The 18960-nt window shown below is 37.9% G+C and overlaps 1 protein-coding gene across 4 annotated transcripts; it reads left to right on the forward strand.

Moving 5' to 3' along the window:
* Window positions 1-1482: 1482 nt before the first annotated feature.
* On the forward strand, window positions 1483-18539 carry RAD23D (Rad23 UV excision repair protein family). 4 transcript variants are annotated; one of them, XM_088865376.1, is made up of 12 exons: window positions 1483-1697; window positions 3552-3713; window positions 6501-6554; window positions 6949-7019; window positions 7205-7258; window positions 11644-11830; window positions 16547-16699; window positions 16792-16857; window positions 16937-16984; window positions 17089-17201; window positions 17279-17438; window positions 18159-18539. In XM_088865376.1, exons 1-11 carry the CDS (start codon window positions 1632-1634, stop codon window positions 17403-17405), a joined length of 1101 nt encoding a protein of 366 aa, XP_088721502.1. In that variant the 5' UTR covers window positions 1483-1631; the 3' UTR covers window positions 17406-17438; window positions 18159-18539. The 4 variants fall into 4 exon arrangements, with proteins under 4 accessions (XP_088721502.1, XP_006846642.1, XP_088721503.1 ...); XM_006846579.4 differs by having other exon boundaries at window positions 17279-17357; XM_088865377.1 differs by lacking the exon at window positions 6501-6554.
* Window positions 18540-18960: the final 421 nt, after the last annotated feature.

Below are 18960 nucleotides of genomic sequence, written 5' to 3' on the forward strand. Positions count from 1 at the left end.
TAAAATTTAAATTTATCATTGATTGGTGTGATTTTGTAACTTGTTTGGGTCTGGCATATATATCTTCACACTAAACTGATTAAATTGGCTTAAGTGTAAGACATCCTTTTATATTCATTTCAAATTTACGTCCAAAAGTGACAATACAACATATAAGCAACGATGATATGCTGCAAGCCCATACCAAACAGCAATTTGTGGGTATGAAGTCACACCATCCATGACTTAGTCCCATCCAAACGCACCCCTTGGTTCCATTATTTCACATAGAAATAATAAATGACAAAAACGTCCGTTTATATTAATTATAAGTAATTTCGATTTTGTCAACATAAGTTTTGATGATTTAATTTACAATTGCACCTTTTCCTATTTAGCACCTACTTTCAAATGTAAATAAGGGCTCATTGAATTGCATGCTTTTGGATATCTATGATCTTATATTTTTGGCTAAAATTATTTAGATTTTATTATGATCTTCTTGTAAGCATTAATCAAAATTTCGACATGTCTCTAAAATATGGTTTTCCAAAGTTTGGATTTTAGATGTCTCTGTAAAATTTGGTTTTAGAGAGTGGTGATAATCATGTTTTTGACTAAGCTGGATTTTGGATATATGCTTTTAGATATTTGTGATTTTCTTGCAAACATTTATGTGGGTTTTAGATATATCACAAAAATCCCATTTGTCAATAATAGCTCAAGCTTAATTGGTTAGTGTTTGACGATATGCAACGCTACATCCTAGGTACCATACTTAGAACGGGTAGGTTCTATATGTAGGATGGATCGAGGCTACTCACCAAAAAAAAAAAAACAAAAAACCTTTGAAAATATGTTTTTCTAAGTTGGATTTCAGATATATCTCTAAAATGAATTATGATTTTGGATAGAGCTATAGATAAATGAACAGCACATAAGGGTAAGGATATGGATATATCACTAAAGTCAAGGCGTGTAAAGGGTGCAAAGTTCAACATTCTCACGGAGTCGGTGCTAAAAAGCGCCCTCCTTTTATACTGGGAAAAGTATATAGCATACGCCAACGGTGTATGCGGAATGGTACATCATGAGGATATCCATAGGGACGGTGGAATTCACTACAACAGGGCATTCACACGATGGCAATAAATCTTGGCCGTTTACAATAGTTACGAGATATACATCCCCAGTGTTCCATGTACTATACACAACATGTATTATACACAACTAATAACTAATATATAGTACACAAGTGGTGTATGGTATGATTTCCTATCATGGATATATCCGAAGACGATCTGACGGTCTTCATCGTCTGTTTGCAGACGTATCATCATCTTAGCCGTTGCTTTGCCCCCGGTACTGCTAACCTAACCAAAGGTCAAAAGCGCGAGGACGTGATATTCCACCTGGGTACCTTATACCCTTAACCGCGGTTAAACGAGGGTTAAAAGAGTCGATCGGTAGGATATAAATACGACTCCCGGTTGATTTAATGCCAAGTTTCCTTTTTTTTTATTTCGTTTTCACCTCCCCATTCTCTTTCTCTTTGCCTTTCCCTTCTCGCCTCTGGTTTCTTGCGCTCTTCTCTGTCTCCATTGTATCATAGGTCTCGGACGGAAAACCCTAGCTGTACGGACTGGATCAGGATGAAGCTCTTCGTGAAGACATTGAAGGGAAGTCACTTTGAGATTGAAGTCGAGCCTAGTGACACGGTATGGGTCCTTTTTGCTTCTCGTCGGACCTGTTTCCAGGGTTTCTGTGCTCATCCTTTCTTTAGTCGTTTGTTTCTTTTCTAGTGTTTGGTATACTTGTTCATGCGATGCACTTGTTGATTTGTAATGAAGTAATTTTGTGGAAGGATGGTGTAATTCAGATTAATTAGTGAACTTTTGTGTGTTGAAAGAGAAGAGAGTTTGTGGAGTGATTTTATTGTGCTGTTCATATTGCATACTGTGGTGATTTGAGGTTGGGAATTAGGGTTTCCAGAGTTAATATAGTATTATTCACAATTCACCTGTCACCAAAACTTGTGTTTTTTTGTTTATTTTTTATTTTCTCCGTTAAGATAGGATTTTTGAGTATGGATTGGGAGAATGCTATTTTTTTTCTACTGTTTAGTTTTATTTGTGGTTACGATACTGAGTTCTTGTTCCTGGTTGGTGTATTCTAGGGTTTTATGAGAAGTATAGTATGAATGGCAATTCACCCTTCACGAAAACCCATATTCTTAGTTTAAAATTTTTATTATCTCTGTTAGACTTAAGATTTTGAGTATGGACTGGGAGAATGTTATTTATTTTCTGCTATTTAGGTTTCGTTGTAATTACGCTACTGAATTCTTGTTCATGGTTGGTGTGTTCTATTAATGAGAATTTCCATGTTTTATCTCACACCTTTGATTCCTTGTTGAACTTAATGGTTGCAAATGGAATTCCCATTCTTTGGAATTCTTAGGTGGTTCAAGGTCGAAAAACGGTTGCGTAGGTGCCTAAGACACCTCTCAAGACACCTTTGACCGCATGCCTAGACATGGTCTCTAGGCTAGACGGATGTACCCGGGTTTGATTTTTAAAATGGCCAAAAGGGAAAAGGGTTTAATTTTGACCTCAAAAAGGTTTAAATGGGTTATGGGGGAATGTGGAGAGTTGGAGACTAAGGCTAGACTTCTAAATTTGTTTAAATTTTGTACGGTTTGAATTTTGAAATTTTGAACATGTTTATTCTCAACCTGTGATATGTCATATGTTTATATATAAAAAAGTACGTTACAATATTTTCCAGTGTTTCAAAAATCTCTAGGGAGTGCCTAGGCGGGCGCTTAGAACATAAATATTTTTTTGAGGTTTTTCTCTCTCTAAAATAGGCTCTAATTTTAGGTTTAAAATGAACTTAAAACCCACAATTTGACCTCTTTAGTAGACCCAAAAATGCCCTCGTAGAGGGGGCGCGCATTTCCGCCGCATGCCGGGGGCGCCTAGGTGGGCGCCTAGGCCACCTCCTTTTGGATGCCAAGGCACTGGGCGGTCCGCTTTTAAAAACATCGATATTTTCAAATGTAATAAATTACAAAATTGACCCAAATAGCATATATGTGCGTTTGGACAACACATGTATATTTTTTAAGAATTTATACTATAGGGCGCCTGAGGTTCTGGGCGCCCGTCTAGTGCCAGGCCTGCTGCCTAGGGGCCGCCTAGTGTTTTTTGAAACCTTGATGTCTCCACATAGCATTCATGTATCCATGGATATTATGTTCATTCTTTACAATGTACGTGTGGTCTATATCAATCTGGTAACTGCTTCCGTATTCTCTCTCTCAGTGTGTGCTACCTTGCATTGTGCCTACTCAATTTTATTTTTCATTTTTTTATTTTTGGATTAGTAAGCATCCTTTTTGAACCTGCAAAGGTTCAAGAACTACAATTCACTGTGGCGGTCATACCAACCTAAAGGTAATTTGATGTTATAGCACAATAAATGCTATGTGTTACTATTTTTGTAATATGCCAAGTGGAACCTTTCCTGGTCAAGCTTTTCGGTGTTTGAAAATGTGTTGTATATTGCAGGTATCTGCTGTTAAAAAGAACATTGAAACTATCCATGGCCAAGATGTATACCCTGCAGCACAACAGTTGTTGATACACCAGGGGAAGGTTTTGAAGGATGATACCACTTTGTTGGATAACAAGGTTGCTGAAAACAACTTTCTTGTTATTATGTTGACTAAGGTATGTTCATGCTGCTCTTACTTTTTCTGTTTGTTGCTTTTTACTTCATTTTTGTCAGTTTCATTGATTTCTTCAAATATTTAGAGTGTGTGACTTATCAGGGAAGTGTAGACTCTAGTATTTTTTGGTTGATCCCACGTCTTTATTTGTATTTTGATTTTTCAATTAGCAGCTACTCTGTCTAGTGTTTATCAATGCATCCCATGTTGGAGAGCTATTCTGCCTTTTAAAATTATGGTTGTTTGATGCAGTACTTGCAAAAAAAAATGTTAGCTTGATAAACTGATTATTTGGTGTGTATTTCCGGCCTGTGTTCTTGATGATCACCGACATTTTCTTTTTTGATAAAAAAACCAAGCTCAAACTAGTAAAATCTTTTCTTTCCTTTGTACTTCGTCAAACTGGTTAAGATCTAGTTCATTATTGTTGAATGGGTTGTTTTGTTGGATTCAAGACTCAAACTGCTTTTGGGAGTCCTTATTGCTTGATTTTTTTTATTGGAGTACGAAACATGTTCTACTCCTTGATTGTGCATTGCCAGCTTGTGAGAGGGCTAAAATGGTATGGAACCTAGTTTGTGATGTGTTGAGTGCCAGCTAGTATTGAAAACGACTTTTTTTTTTTCGAGGGAGAATAGTTGCTTGAAATGTTAATCTTGACATAATGTAATGTTCAGTTAGATGTGGGAGGTTTTATGTTTCCAGATTTGATGTGACCAGAACTTTATTTCATGCCAGTCAGTATTTGTTTTTTACTGAAGGAAACAAAACAAATGTGACTATTTATAGAAACCTCTTAAGGAGTTCTACAAATGAAGAAATACGATGGTTATCTAGAAATGGTCGAAAAATTAAGAAACAAATAAGTAAGGATTGCAACCACATTATAAATTACAACATTGTTCATTACTTATTTTTTAGGTAGTTCAGCTGTGGTAATCATTCTTGATGTAGTCCTGCAACCATCAACAACTAGTAAATCAAGCCCAACCCTGATTCCATGCTAATTGTCACCTATCTATTTATTGTACTTTTTTTTATGTATTGGCTATTTGTTAATCATAATTATTTATATGGAGTTTACGTTAAAATGTGCCTTATTCTTATTTTAGTATTAATTCCTCACCAGTTCAACTTTTGCATTACCAGTTCTTATGATTCAAATAGGAACACATCATGTAGGGGAAAATGTTGTATATATCAAATTAGTTAATAGCAGTCTTTGAAAATTCGGCCTGTCTATGCATTGAGGTGCTAGGCTCCCTGTATCTGCCTGGGCACCTAGGAGGCGCCTCAAGCCCTCGGCGAGAGGGCTGAAAAATGGCCTTAGCGTTTGCCATGGATTTTAGGCCATTTTCCCCCACTTTAAGTTGGGAAAAGGGTTTGAGGGACATCTGATTGCGATACCCCAAAACCAGTTTTATTTGCTATAGAGAGAGAGTCAATTTTTTTTTTTTTTTTTTGAAATTTCAAGATTGATTTTTTGTTTTTGTTTTTGGAAACTCAATTTCACAAGAAATTGAAAATTAGTCAACCCTACACATTTTGTGGGTTGAAAAAAGACTTTTGGCAACCAACGGTCCCTGATTCGAGCCAATTTCTATTGCATCATGGAATGTTTGCCAGTGATGATGAAACTTAATTTCCAATTTGAGTTAATAATATTTGATGTGTTGCAATGATGAGTTTTATTGGTTATGTAAGACTTGTAACTTATGATTTGTGACTTTCTCTGTGTTCGCAATGATGAACTGGTAATGTAGGCTGTTGATTTTGGTAAATTTGAATCCTTTGATCTTTTATAGTTTCAGAAACTTTTCAAAAAGTAGTTCCATTTCAAATTTAAAACTGATATCTGTTTGATGTATCAGGGATATTTTTATTTGTATTTCTGAAAAAAAAAGTTTCTAGGATCAATTTGTGGGGTTTGGTTTCCAACCCAACCCCTCAGACACCATCCTTGGGGCCTAGAATCCCCAGCTTGCTAGAAGGGCTGCCTAGGGAACTAGGTGACTGCCTGGACCCCTGACCGCCTAGGCGGGCAAATCTGTTTTTCTCAAAATTGGTTGATAATATTAATCATGTATGTGGACATTGATATTGACACTGAAATTGGTGTTTGCTTGTGAATACACATACACATATATACATAGAGACACACATGTATACACATGCATAAGTGTGTGTTTTTTGCGTCTTTTGGTGGGTGTCAATTACATGTGTTTAGATGTCATCACAAAGGATGTAATTCAGTTCTAGGTCCGGAAGTTTTTTCTCAGCTGTGGAATGTTGACGATGTCATCCATAGATCATCTTTTGTTTGGTTTTGAGCTAACATATTTGAACTTGAAAAAGTAGTTACTGTCGATCCTAATTATGATGGTGCCAAAGGCATAAATGGTTTTTGGCATCTACCATGTCATGTACTCGATTGGTACTTCATCGTGAAATGGAATATTAGCAATGGTACTGCATTTTGTTGCCTCTTCTTTGCTAGAGTAGCATTAAAAGGCACAAATTTTAAGGTCTGAGATATGTGGCTTTGATGAAGAAACTGGATTGACGTCCCTATGCATTTGAAGTGATAGCTTCTGCAGTTGTCTTTCGTGTTTATAATAAGTTCTGTACCTTGGAATCAATTAATATTCTGTAAGTTTTGGTGTGGTTGAATGTTTATGCAAAAACTCTAGTTTGTCCTTTGTCCTGTTGTAAGTTGAATACTTCTTTTTTTTTACTATGAGATAAAGTCCAATATTTATTAATCATTTGGCACATTTGGTTGTCAAAGACAAAGGCCCCAGCTGGTGGTGGGACTTCAACTACTTCGAGTGCAACAGCTCAGGTAATTGTGAACCCTTGAAAAGAGGCTCTAGTACTTATTGTGACGTTTAATGAGTTCTTCCATTTGGAGGTCCTTTAACCTTTTATTACTTGTGGAATTATACTTACTAGGCGCCAAAAGGTATTATCTTGTGATCACATCAATTTCCTTGCGCATATTATACTTATGATAGTAATCTTCCAGGGTTAAAATTTATTATTGATGTCATCACTTGAAATGTCACTGCTGTTACATTTCTTTCTTCTTGCACTTCTGAATTAATGCTTTTTTGGTGATATTTCTCCTTTTTTACATGTGGAACTGATCGATTAGATCAATGGTGTTTTGCTGTATCATATGATTCACAAGCAACTATATTTCCATATGAAACTATGTTAATGATTATAATATGCAGGTGCAACCCCCGAGTTCTTCGCCCCCAAATCCACCAACTTCAGCTCCACCAGCGCAAACTGCAGCAACACCGTAAGCCTTTTCCTCATTGCATACTAAATTGCCTTGTGTATCATGCCTATTTTGTTCTTAAGAAGCCTATAGAAATGGTTATTGTTTGGAATTTACCACAAGGGAAAAATGTTAATACAAAAATCTATGTTTTTGAAGAATAGTTAGGAAGCCTGCTTGTTCTCATTCCAAATCTTTTCTTTTAGGTCACCTCCAGTGGCTGCAGCCCCTACCACTGTTAATCAACCAGCCACTGCCCTGTGAGTAGTCCTATATTGTAATGTATTCATTTATTTGTGAATTGCTTAAGAAATTTAGTGTAATATTATTTTGAAAGTGTTAACTGTAAATTTAGTGTCATTAATTCTCTAATGGAGATGACCTTTTGATATTATGAGATCTGTCCTCTATATCATTTGTACCTTTCTTCTTCCTCTCTCCCCCTATCCTTCTTATGCCCTTACATCTATGTTAGCTGGATTTTCACATGGGTTTTTTCATTAGATTTTTAAAATAATAATCTGTCGGTATAGTGGGCTGGAATGCTTTCTGTTGAGCTGCATTTTGTTCTCATGTTCATTTGAGTTATCCTTAGTTCTCTATGATTGACAAGTGTCCTATGACTAAACCTATATCCCGTTGTACTTCATTGAGTTCTGAAACATGTTCTTTAGAAGTAGTACAAGCTCTATATATAATTTTCAGTATAGTGTTAATTTTTGGGGTTTGAAATGCTCCCCTTGGCAATTGATTCATTTTTTTCAATTTTTTATGATGGTCTATTGTGGTGGGGGGGTCTTGGATTTCAATGGTCAAGAGTTCAACTGTTGAAAGTTCTTATAATGGAACAAACTAAGGAGAACTACCCCTTGTCTTGGGAGGGAAGCACCTGGCTTGTTGATCATGGGGTTGACAACCGCAGCACAACATCGCAGGTTCAAATCCTGTTACCGACCTACTGATGTAAATCAGTCAAGGAAACCGAAAGAGAAAACAAGAGTTCTAGCAACAATAAGGGTGTTGTGGCTCTATAATATCTTCAACTAAATGATTGATCCCTTTGTTCCATCCGTCATGCATCTCGGCACTAAAACACTAGGTATATTGAGCCTAGACTCTTTTCTTATTTCAGTTGACTATTTGACCTTCCTCAAATTGGTAATTTGGACTCCAAGAACAAGGAGATGCGGCCCCCAAAAAGCCCCGAGATTCCTGATACAAGCCCCGAGAACATTGATTGAACTCTAATGATACCTAAATAAGGATTTTACACTATGCCTATTTATGGTATTGGCGTTTTAACTTTGGCTATTATTGCGTTGTATGGCTTACTTATTTATGGTGTGGGGGATATATGTGAAGACTGAGGGGGTTCTAGTAATTTGTATCGTATCGTGCTTAGGTCAAGCATTTCTCTGGGATTTATTTGATTTAGTGTTTTAGATGTCTAACATTAGTTATCCATCAAATGAAGGGCACACCTAGTTAAGAATGGATCACTATAGCTGTTTATTGTTATCACTTCCACTGAACCTAAGCCTCTAGTATTTCAGATTTCTTGAAAGTTAGATTCATGAAGTACTTGATCACTCTGAAGGAGCTATTGAGTCATGCCGTTTGTTCTAGAATTTGGAGAAGGTGGATTATGGGATGATGCAGATAAAGATTGGATGGATTCAATATTTTTTTTTCTCAAAATTTTTGGGGACTTAATCATTTCTTTATTTTTTTAATGGTTGTTTTTTTGTTTCATTTGATTAGTGTCTAGTTTTAAAACTAGGATAGTTTTAAAACTAGGATTAGTATGGATTTTTTTTTGGGTTATTTTTTGATGAAGTCCATTTTTTGAGGTTCTTTTTTTGCTATAAGAGGGAGCGATTGGGAGGATATATTATGGTCACAAAGTCTTACTCTTTTAGATACAGATGGATGCTTCCACTAGTTCAGTAGCACAGAATTGGTAGGATATATTATGGCCACAAAGTCTTGCTCTTTCAGATACAGATGGATGTGCCCACTAGTTCACTGGCACAGAATTGGTAGGATATATTATGGCCACAAAGTCTTACTCTTTTAGATACAGATGGATGTTCCCACTAGTTCACTAGCTCTAAATGAAACCATGGGTTGTCTCCATCAATTGGCTAATGTGTAGAACTAGATATAATTGTGAGTAGTATTCTCATTGTGAGAGCAATGGGATATGATTGACAAGATGAAGTTTCTGATGTGATGATACCTGTGTTAACTCACCCAGTTGGACTTGGCAGGATGCCGGTCCTAAGCAAAAAAGTTCAAAGATCGGCCCAGTCTCGCATGTTCCTAATGTTTCTTCTTTATTTTTCGAAAGAGTTGTCTAGTTTGTATTGGAATTTACCCAGTGAACCTCTGAACTCGGGCTTGGGACCGTAGTGCGTCCCTACACAAGTCCAGGGTTTAAAACACATGTTAGTATGATATCTAATTTAGGTTTAGATTGTTTAGTCTGACTTGGACTTTACCCAAGTGAACCTCTAGACTCGGGCTTGGGACCCTAGTGAGCCCCTACTCCCTACACAAGTCTAGGGTTTGAAACACATGTTAGTATGATATCTAATTTATGTGTATATTGAGAGCAATACAATACTTGCTTTGGATCCATATGATTTCAATGTTTTCAACATTTTGGGAGATATGGGAGGGTGCTAGTGTTTTGTGTTTAGGAATCCTTGAAGATGAATGATTTGGAAGCTCTTGTCATCACTAGACAACGTCTTGATTCTATATTTGAAGGCAAGATTGATTGGTTTGGGGTTTAGATCCTTCAATTTCTATTGGTTGCTTTTGCTTTTTTTTTTTTTTTTTGGTCCTTTTGATTCTACAAGATGGTGGTACAAGATCTCCAAACCAGTGTGGTATGGCTTGTTGTGCCTCTCCCCCTGGAGCCTTAATACTTTGGATGAGCGATAATGCTTGAAAAGGCCTGCAAATGGGATCATTTTAGAGATTATTGCCTTTGATGCCCTATCATGTGCTATTTGTGCCCACCATTGAAGTTTGGATGCAAATTTGAATCCTTAAACATTGAGCCTTTCGAAACTGGAAATAACCCTTGTCATGAATGGGTGCACAAGTGTGAATGAATGCCCTATCATATTCGGCAGGTCTTAAAAAAAATACCTTAAAAACAATCCATTGATCAAGTATGGAGTCTTACCGCATGGAAGTCAGGTTAACCTAGTTTCCTTGGTCAATATACCATGTGTCACTACTTTTAAAAAACAGTACTGTGCATTACAAACAAGGGAATGTTATGAGGCCTCTTGTCATAGGTGGTTTTAAAACATTTGGGAGTCCAGTAGTCCATGGGATTTGTCGTTCGAGGTTTTGGAAGATCCGCGATGGAAAGCTTGAAATTATTTTGAAGAGGAAAGGGTAAACTTGTGGCACGGCAGGTGAGAGGGGAGAAAAGCGAAAGAGTTGTGCTTGTTGGATATTCACCAAATTGAGGGGAAGTGATAGATAGTTGTTCAGACCAAAGTAAAATATGAGGCTATGGCAATTCCCTCTTGCACTTTTAAGAGGGTTGAGTATTGGCTCCTCAGTTTTGATACAACGGAAGTGCACACCCTACTTGAAGGCCTCAAGAATTTCAATCCCCTTTGGAGTCCTATTCTGGTAGTGGAGGGGGACTCCAAAAATGTTATTTATTGGGCCTCAAGCTCGGGTCCCTATCTCTGGAGGCTGGTGTACGTATTTGCAGGCCTATGCGCATCTCATGTGCTCATACCTGGCACAAGGCCATCTTCGAGGCCGACGTGCTCACTAAGGAAGAAGCTACTGGGGTGGATGGTCCGGGAACCTTGTGATGCCTTCTCTTGTGCTCTTGGTTCCTGCTTTTCTCCTTTTATTTTCTTACAGCTATGGATGTAGAACATTTTCTAACTCTGGCCACCCCCTGCATGGCTTTGTATAGAGCTTCCAAACTGTGAGCGGCCTATTTTTTTGACACTTGTACATTCTCTTTACTTAATACAATCGTTAGGAGCTTCAGAAAAATAGAGTGTGCATTGTTATCTCTGAGCATGCCAGCAACCCCCACTGGGTCACTTTCTTAAGGGTAGTTTGTCACTATTTGTCTGAAATCTCGAGTGGCATCCCTTCCTCCTATTAAAATTTATGAATATACTTTATTCTAAATATTATTTTTTACAGTAATTTTAGACATAATAGGCTGTGGTCGCTGGTTTGTTTCACGAAATGTGAGAGATTGTGGTTGTATACAGCTTGTCCTTGGTGTTATGTAATCAGAAATCCATTGGCATCCATGGGTATTTGTTTAAGATCTGGTTGGATGTCTCCTTGTTGTGGTTACTTTCTTGTCTTTAGGCATGCCATTGAGGTGTTTTAGTTTTCCACTTTGTCTTTTCTGGAGCTCAGATTTTTGGAGATTGCTAAAGATACATGTTTGCCTTGAGCACTGTGTCTTTCATTGCTTCTGTTATAAGCTGTCATTTACTAGGCTAAACATTCTTAACGTGGCAGCATGCTTTCTGTTGCATTGGGCATTTCTCATTATTTGATTATGGGACTTGGCATTTGTTTGTTCTATTCAATTAATGAGGTATTTTGGGAATTGTCTTCATGCTTTCCTTTTTTTCTTTAGTCTAAGCAGTGGGGACGCAGATGTGTATGGTCAGGCGGCATCAAATCTTGTTGCTGGCAGCAATCTAGAGCAAGCTATCCAGCAAATTCTTGACATGGGTGGTGGTAGCTGGGACAGAGACACTGTTGTTCGTGCTTTACGTGCTGCTTATAATAATCCTGAGAGAGCAGTTGAATATTTATATTCGGTACGTGTATTTTCTTCTTTCCTTTTGTTTCATATGGTAGCAGTTAAATGGTTAATTTCCCCAAGTGTTCTTTTTTTGTTGTTGTTTTGGTGTAGTTCATTGATTTCATTGGTATATCGTTTTTTGCCATTGTCTTAAAATGCTTTGTTCGCTGTGGTTCTTATTACTCTCTGCTGTGTCATCTGAGGTTACAAGGTTGCTTCTGCATGCTAGGTTGTTGGAATGCAAAATATTTATTTATTTATGTGTATGTGGGTTAGATCTGCTTGTCGTAAGGCTGTAGCATGCTTACTTGTTGTGTGATGGTTGAAAAAATGACTAGGATGTTACAATCTTGGAGAATACAAAGAAATCATGAGTTACATAGAAGCTTACTTGTTAAGGGATTGGTAATAGTAGACTAAAAGGAGCCTAATGTCTTTTCCATCAACTTGTAGAGTTTAAGACAAATGATAGCCCAATCAATTGATCGAGGAGAAAAGTAAGAGCCTAATCAATAGACAGTACCAATAAAACAGTCTAATCAATAGATAGATTGCTTGTTGTCCTGATTGTATCGGATGGGATGCAATTCAAGATGATTTGGGGCTTATTTTTTTTCCCATTGGATATTATTTTCGATGTTCACTTCACATTCTATTTCTTTCAACTTAAGTTTGTTGTTTAAAGATGGTTTTTATTCTAAGGAGGATGATTTGGAAAAATATGTACCGAAGTGGAAATTTGTTTTATTGTTGTGTTTATATGTTAGAATAATTCTATAACTACATTTTTCGAGTCACATGAAAATCCAAAATTTAACTTTTCATATAATTCTTAATATTTATGATAGAACGACAATGTTATATATAGGCTAAAATGTTAATTTAGTTACTTCATTTTGCTTATGTAAACAATGTGCTTTTGGGATTAGTGGGCTCACCTTGAAGTACTTATTTAAGAGATTGTGTACCATTTTTTCATTGGTGACTATTAATTGTTGACTCGGCTAGCTTCTTACTTTGGTGGATGCTAACTTCTGAAAACTGTGGGTGTTAGATGTAACACAGGAACAGCACTTGGTGTTAAAATGATAAGGACATTTGACGGGAGTATATTTTCCTATATGTAGAGGAATGATCTTGAAAATTTATAGTCCTTCAAAGTAGTTTATTTCAGACACTCAGTCATGCGACATTTGAGTCTTGACACTCGGTCAGACTTTGTTGGTTGGAGTATGCTGTTGATGTGTGTAGCAATGATCTTGAAGAATTCTTCTCCTTCACAGTAGCTTCTTCCAGACGATCAGTCAAGTGACATTTGAGTCTTGGCATTACTTGGTTGACTTGTGAGCATCAGAGTATAAATTATTTGATTAGCGAGTTCAATGCTCACCATAGTTGTTAGAAACACTTGAGATTCCAAATCGTTTTAGAAATCTGAATCGCGGAATCGCGTGCACAGTTGCTTCTTCCAGACGATCAGTCAAGTGACATTTGAGTCTTGGCATTACTTGGTTGACTTGTGAGCATCAGAGTATAAATTGTTTGATTAACGAGTTCGATGCTCCCCATAGTTGTTAGAAACACTTGAGATTCCAAATCGTTTTAGGAAATCTGAATCGCGGAATCGCGGTTGGCTGGGATTGACGTCCGTACAAGGGGAATTGCAGGAAATGAGATTACAGGAATGGAGATCCCTATGTGTATGGAATTAGATTCCATCCTCTTTGGAATTGTGTTTTTGTCCTATTTGAAATTAATCCATATGGAATCGAGATTCTTTCATATATGGAATCGTGATTCCAATATTTTTTGAATCGAGTTTTTGATGCTTCTAATAGGTTCTAAATTGTTTATTTTGTAATTCATGGCCCTATATTTGTGTTTCTATTTGACGGAGAGTATCATTATATGTGGAATCCAAATTCAACAAATGTAGAATCAAGATTTAACAATTGCGGAATCGGGAATTAATAAATATTAGAAACGATATGGTAGAAGTGTTGGAGTTGAGATTCGTTACTTCACAGAAACATATTTCGTGAAGATTCCTTGTTGGAATTGCAGAATCGTGTTTCCTATTCGGAATCACGACCTTGTGTGAAAGATTCTGGTAACTATGATGCTAATTGGATGGGTAAGAGTTTACTTGGCTTATTCATGCATCTACTTTTAGTATTGCAAATTGAAGCTGTTCCTTATTTCTTTGACTGTACCAAAGTTGTTTTCTGTGTACGATCTTTCTACATGCTTATTATGGAGTGTGTGTACATACATACATACATACAGACATATATACATATGTACATTCGTACACACCCCTCCAAACACGCACGCACACACACATATAATCTGTGTGTGCAGGTGGGTGTGGGTGTGGGTGTGGTTGTGTGTGCATGTGTAGGTGTGTTGGGATGTGTGGGGAGGTTGGGGTGGGTGTGTGTGCCCGTGTTTTGGGGGGTGGGTGTGTGTGCACATGTGTGCATATTCAAACTAATTAAGGTAATGCAAGTTAAGTTCCTTGGAGGTTCTTACTTGGCAGTGTGGCTACTTTTGCTGTTATTATATTCTTATTTTGACGGTGGATAGTGTGATTTTTGGCTCTTATTTTCTTAATGCAAAAAAAGCTATATGCAAGAAATTAGGTTCTTCTAGAAAAGAGTGTTATATTTGGGTTTATAAAGTGTTGTCTGCTTCAAGTTGCAGCATGGTGGTTTGTTTTCAGAGATCGCTATTTATATCAGGGGCTTTTGAGAATCTTATCAGGGGCTTCTGAGAATCTTAAAATCTGAGGATAGATTATCCATCTTTTGGAAACTCAAGAGTTAGAATCATTGAGGCTTGATATATTGCTATCTCATGTTGCAGCTGTCTCAGGATTTATGAGCCTTAGTACTTGGAGAGGGGGAATCTCCTGGGAGCAAAGCTTGTCATGACTGCTGTCTTGCATATATGTTATTGAGGAGATTTGGCTGACATTAATTACCCCTAAACGGCTTATCATGCCTTGACAAAGGTTTTCACTACTGCTTGGCAATCCTGTTTGTTTTGGCTAATTCCTCTGAGCTTTGAGCCCAGGGGTGATGTTCTTAACTAGTTAAATCTTAATTTGGAACTTTCAAGTTTGAGAGAAAAAACGGAGATTCAGTAGCCCTTTTGCTCTATCGGCAGCAATCAATCAGTTTTTAGCTCAAGTAGAAGTGGTGGTTGATTGGACCTTTGATGCTTAGATTAAGTCCTTGGTGTATGAATTATGGGAGGACTTTGGGGAGGACACAGTCTGTTACATAATGTAGGTTCTGCTGCATGATATAATGGTTTGAGGATTGGTGGATTCCTTCTTGATTAGGGCTGCCAACAGGTTGGGCTAGGACAGGCCAGTCCTGGCCTGAGCTCGGCCTGAAAGAGAGTGGGGTCGGTCCGGGTCCCAAATTCAAAGTTTTGATCGGGCGGGGCCTCATCTGAATTCATTTTATTTTGGCCCGGCCCCCCCAAAAAAAGAAAAACAATCAAGAAGCGCTAGGCCCTAGTTTTGTACAAGGCGAGGGCAGGATTTCAAGGCTTATAAGGCCCGATCATGTCCATCTCTCTGTCCTTATCAAGTGGCTTGAACCCTATATGCCCAGAACCTCTCCCAGCCTGAAAGCCTTGGTTTCCGGCCAAGGGCCATTGCGGCCCTGCTCTTGATGGCGGAAACCTTCTGAGTTTTCTTTGCTGCCACTTTTGGGTACACCTTTCAATGTGTCATAACTCTTGCAGCTAAACTACCCAAAGCGGTTCAAATATTTAATAATATAGAGCAGATTTTTTGAAACATTTATTTTTTAGAATGATGTGAAGAGTAAAAAATTTGTGATGAATTTAAGCAATTCGACACTCAAAGTTTCAAAAGTGTCTGATGCTGACATGGCCAATGAAATGCAGTCTTGGGGAAGCACTGGATCTTAATTTGGATGTGGATCTCCGGAGTCGAATGAGATCTTTATTGTGCTGACTGGTAATGCAGAGAGAAATTTTGTGGGGAAGAAAGTCATATAATCTATTGATAGAAAATTTAAGAGGAAGCATATGAGTCAGAGGCGTCGTCGTTGTACACTGGTTAAACCAGAAATAAGATCTCAACACTGAACTCTGGATGATAAACCCCAATAGTACACCTTTTATAATAGAAGTCCTTTCTTAGAGCCCTAGAAATCCCTAATTCTAATTAACATGGAAGTCTTGGTTAAAACAAACTTACTCCTGAATAAAACAAATTGCTTAGGTACTTGACTTTTCCATCCTAAAAAACTAAAAAAATAAAAGAACCTAAAATCCCTAAAAAACTTGGTTACCCAAAAATAACTTTCGAAGATCTCAAAAATTACATTCCTACTCTTTAATAAGAAAGATTTCAAGATTAAGAGGTACCTGTCCTTCATCATCTAAGAACATTGAGTTATTGTTGATTGGATGAAACATTTGATCCACCTTTCTCCCTTGGAGACCAAGGTGACATGAACTGATGATTTAAACCCAAAAATAAAGGTGTAGACAATGTTCCAGCCAGAATTTATAGCCATGTAATGTTATATACATGTGTCCATTAGCAAATTTTCATCTTGCATCTTATGGAATCTTTTTGTTTTTATTGAGCTCTTTATTGTTCGTTTGAGTCAATGTTTCTGATATCCTGCTGTTTTTCTCGTTATGTTCCATTTAACTTTTTTTATGTTTTCTGTTACTCATATTCTAGGGCATCCCTGAACAAGCTGAAGCCCCAGCACCAGTGGCTCGATCACCTGCAAGTGGGCCAGCTGTGAATCCTTCAGTCCAGGCCCCACAAGCAGCTCAACCTGCAGTTCCGTCAAGTGGACCAAATGCAAATCCATTGGATCTTTTCCCTCAGGTCTGTGACAATGACATGACTGGGTTTACATATGCGGCTCATTTAATTTAATTGCTTACTCGCATTAACGTTCAGTCACTTATTTTTAACAGGGTCTTCCGAACATGGGAGGTGCTGCTGGAGCTGGTACTCTGGATTTTCTTCGCAACAGTCAACAGGTGCTTATTTAGAAATGATTAACGTATTACCCAGGTGAATATTGGTGCATTTACTAATCTATGTGTTTCCCTTTTACAGTTCCAAGCTCTTCGGGATATGTTTCAAGCCAATCCTCAGATTTTGCAGGTACTATTTTCTTTTTTCCCAGTAACTTTTGGATGCTTGTTCTATTCTAATGTATTTTTTCACTTGAATTCTAACAATTTCCTTGGGGGCTGTCAATTAATTAGCCAATGCTTCAAGAGCTGGGAAAACAAAATCCTCAGCTTATGAGACTCATTCAAGAACACCAAGCTGACTTCCTTCGCCTTATCAATGAACAGCCTGCAGAGGGCGCAGAAGGGTGAGTAATGGACCATTCAAGAGTTTTTATTGGAGGATTGTATTTCTTTTACTTATGTAACATTTGTGCTTAAGCAGGAACTTGCTTGGGCAGCTTGCTTCAGCAATGCCACAGGCTGTGACTGTCACACCCGAGGAGCGGGAGGCCATTGAGCGTGTAAGTTTGCCTTGCCAACTTCTGTGGCCCTCTTTAGTCCATATTTAACATTACTTGTTAATGGTTTTGGCCATTGAGCGTGTAAGTTTGCCGTGCCAACTTCTGTGGCCCTCTTTAGTCCATATTTAACATTACTTGTTAATGGTTTTGGCTGATTGGCATAATGGCTTCTCTCTCTCTCTCTCTCTCCGCCCCCGCCCCCCCTCCCCCCTCTCTCCTCCCCTCTTTTTTTTTTTCTGGTGGTTTTTAGTTATATGTTAATTTCTCCTCATTCTTTTCGTTGTGCCCATGCTTGGTCGAAGAGATGGAATTTAAAACTTTTCAAAGTCTTTGGGACTTCCTATCTAGTTCTGATATCTTCATTCGTATGGGCTCAAGGGATCTAACTTTTTGATAAATGGAATCTAGACTTACTGTCCATCAATGGATGATGGACAGCAGATGGACAGTAATGACGCAGATTTCTTGTATTCTTGAGGGTTGATTTTGATAAATGGAGTCTAGACTTACTGTACCCTAATGGACAAAAGATGGACAGTAATCACGCAGAATCTAGACTTCTCCAACATCCGATCTATTGATTTGATGCTGATGACCCTAATGACGCAGATTTCTTGTCTTCCTCAGGGTTGATATATACTGTCCTTTATATCCAGAGTTTTGGACTTTTTGTGCATTTTGAATGATATTGTGATTCAAAGTTGGGTATAGTGCTGTTCAATAAAGAGTAACTTAGACCAAGGTTAGAGTAACGGTGCTTGAAAATGATAGTCTTGTTTGTGTCTGCCTCTGTTTTGGCAGCTGGAGGCGTTGGGGTTTGACCGGGCACTCGTGCTAGAGGTCTTCTTTGCGTGCAACAAAAATGAGGAGCTAGCTGCAAACTATCTCTTGGACCATATGAATGAATTTGAGGAGTGAACGAGGAAAGATCCAATAACTCGAGGAATTGTAAGTTGGTTTTCCTGGTCGTTGCGTTTCTTTTCATTCCATTCCATCTTGTATTTGTGGATAGAGAGAAAGAGAGTGCAAAGAGGTGCTTGAATTTGTTGGATTCGAACACATGGTCGAGATGTATTGGGAATCTGTAATTATATATAATCGTGCACCGGACCATTATGCCGGTGTGCCACATGAATGAGGCAACGGCCGGGGTCCATGCATGGGATGCTTTTGGATCCTTCAGTCATCTCTCTTCTCCCTTATCATGGGGTCCTCCATTTTGAGGCATACTTGTGAATAATTTAAGTATCCACACCTTCATGATTTACTCAACTCACAAATGGAATCTGTGGTTTTAGATTTATTATTTAACGAAATGGTAATACCGAAACTGTTGAAAGCATGAACATTGTTGGGAGGCTGCAGTATGTTCGTGGTTAATGCAATTCGTGGAGAAATTATAATGTTGGATGGTAATAGTGATATGCGAGAAGATCAAGTGGTGGTCCTACCGTGTTGATGATGTCTGCTATTCGAGTTTTCTATTTCTGAGGGTCGTTGTAAATCTAAAACCCAATAGATATTTTACTCTTGAAACAATGTCCATTATCGATCTCGGAATAGAGGCAGCGATCCGTAGTAAACCAAAGAACCAATACAAGAT

This window comes from Amborella trichopoda, chromosome 4 (genome assembly GCF_054954075.1).
Source record: "Amborella trichopoda isolate Santa Cruz 75 chromosome 4, AtrichopodaSantaCruz75HAP2 v2.0, whole genome shotgun sequence".
NCBI lineage: Eukaryota > Viridiplantae > Streptophyta > Magnoliopsida > Amborellales > Amborellaceae > Amborella > Amborella trichopoda.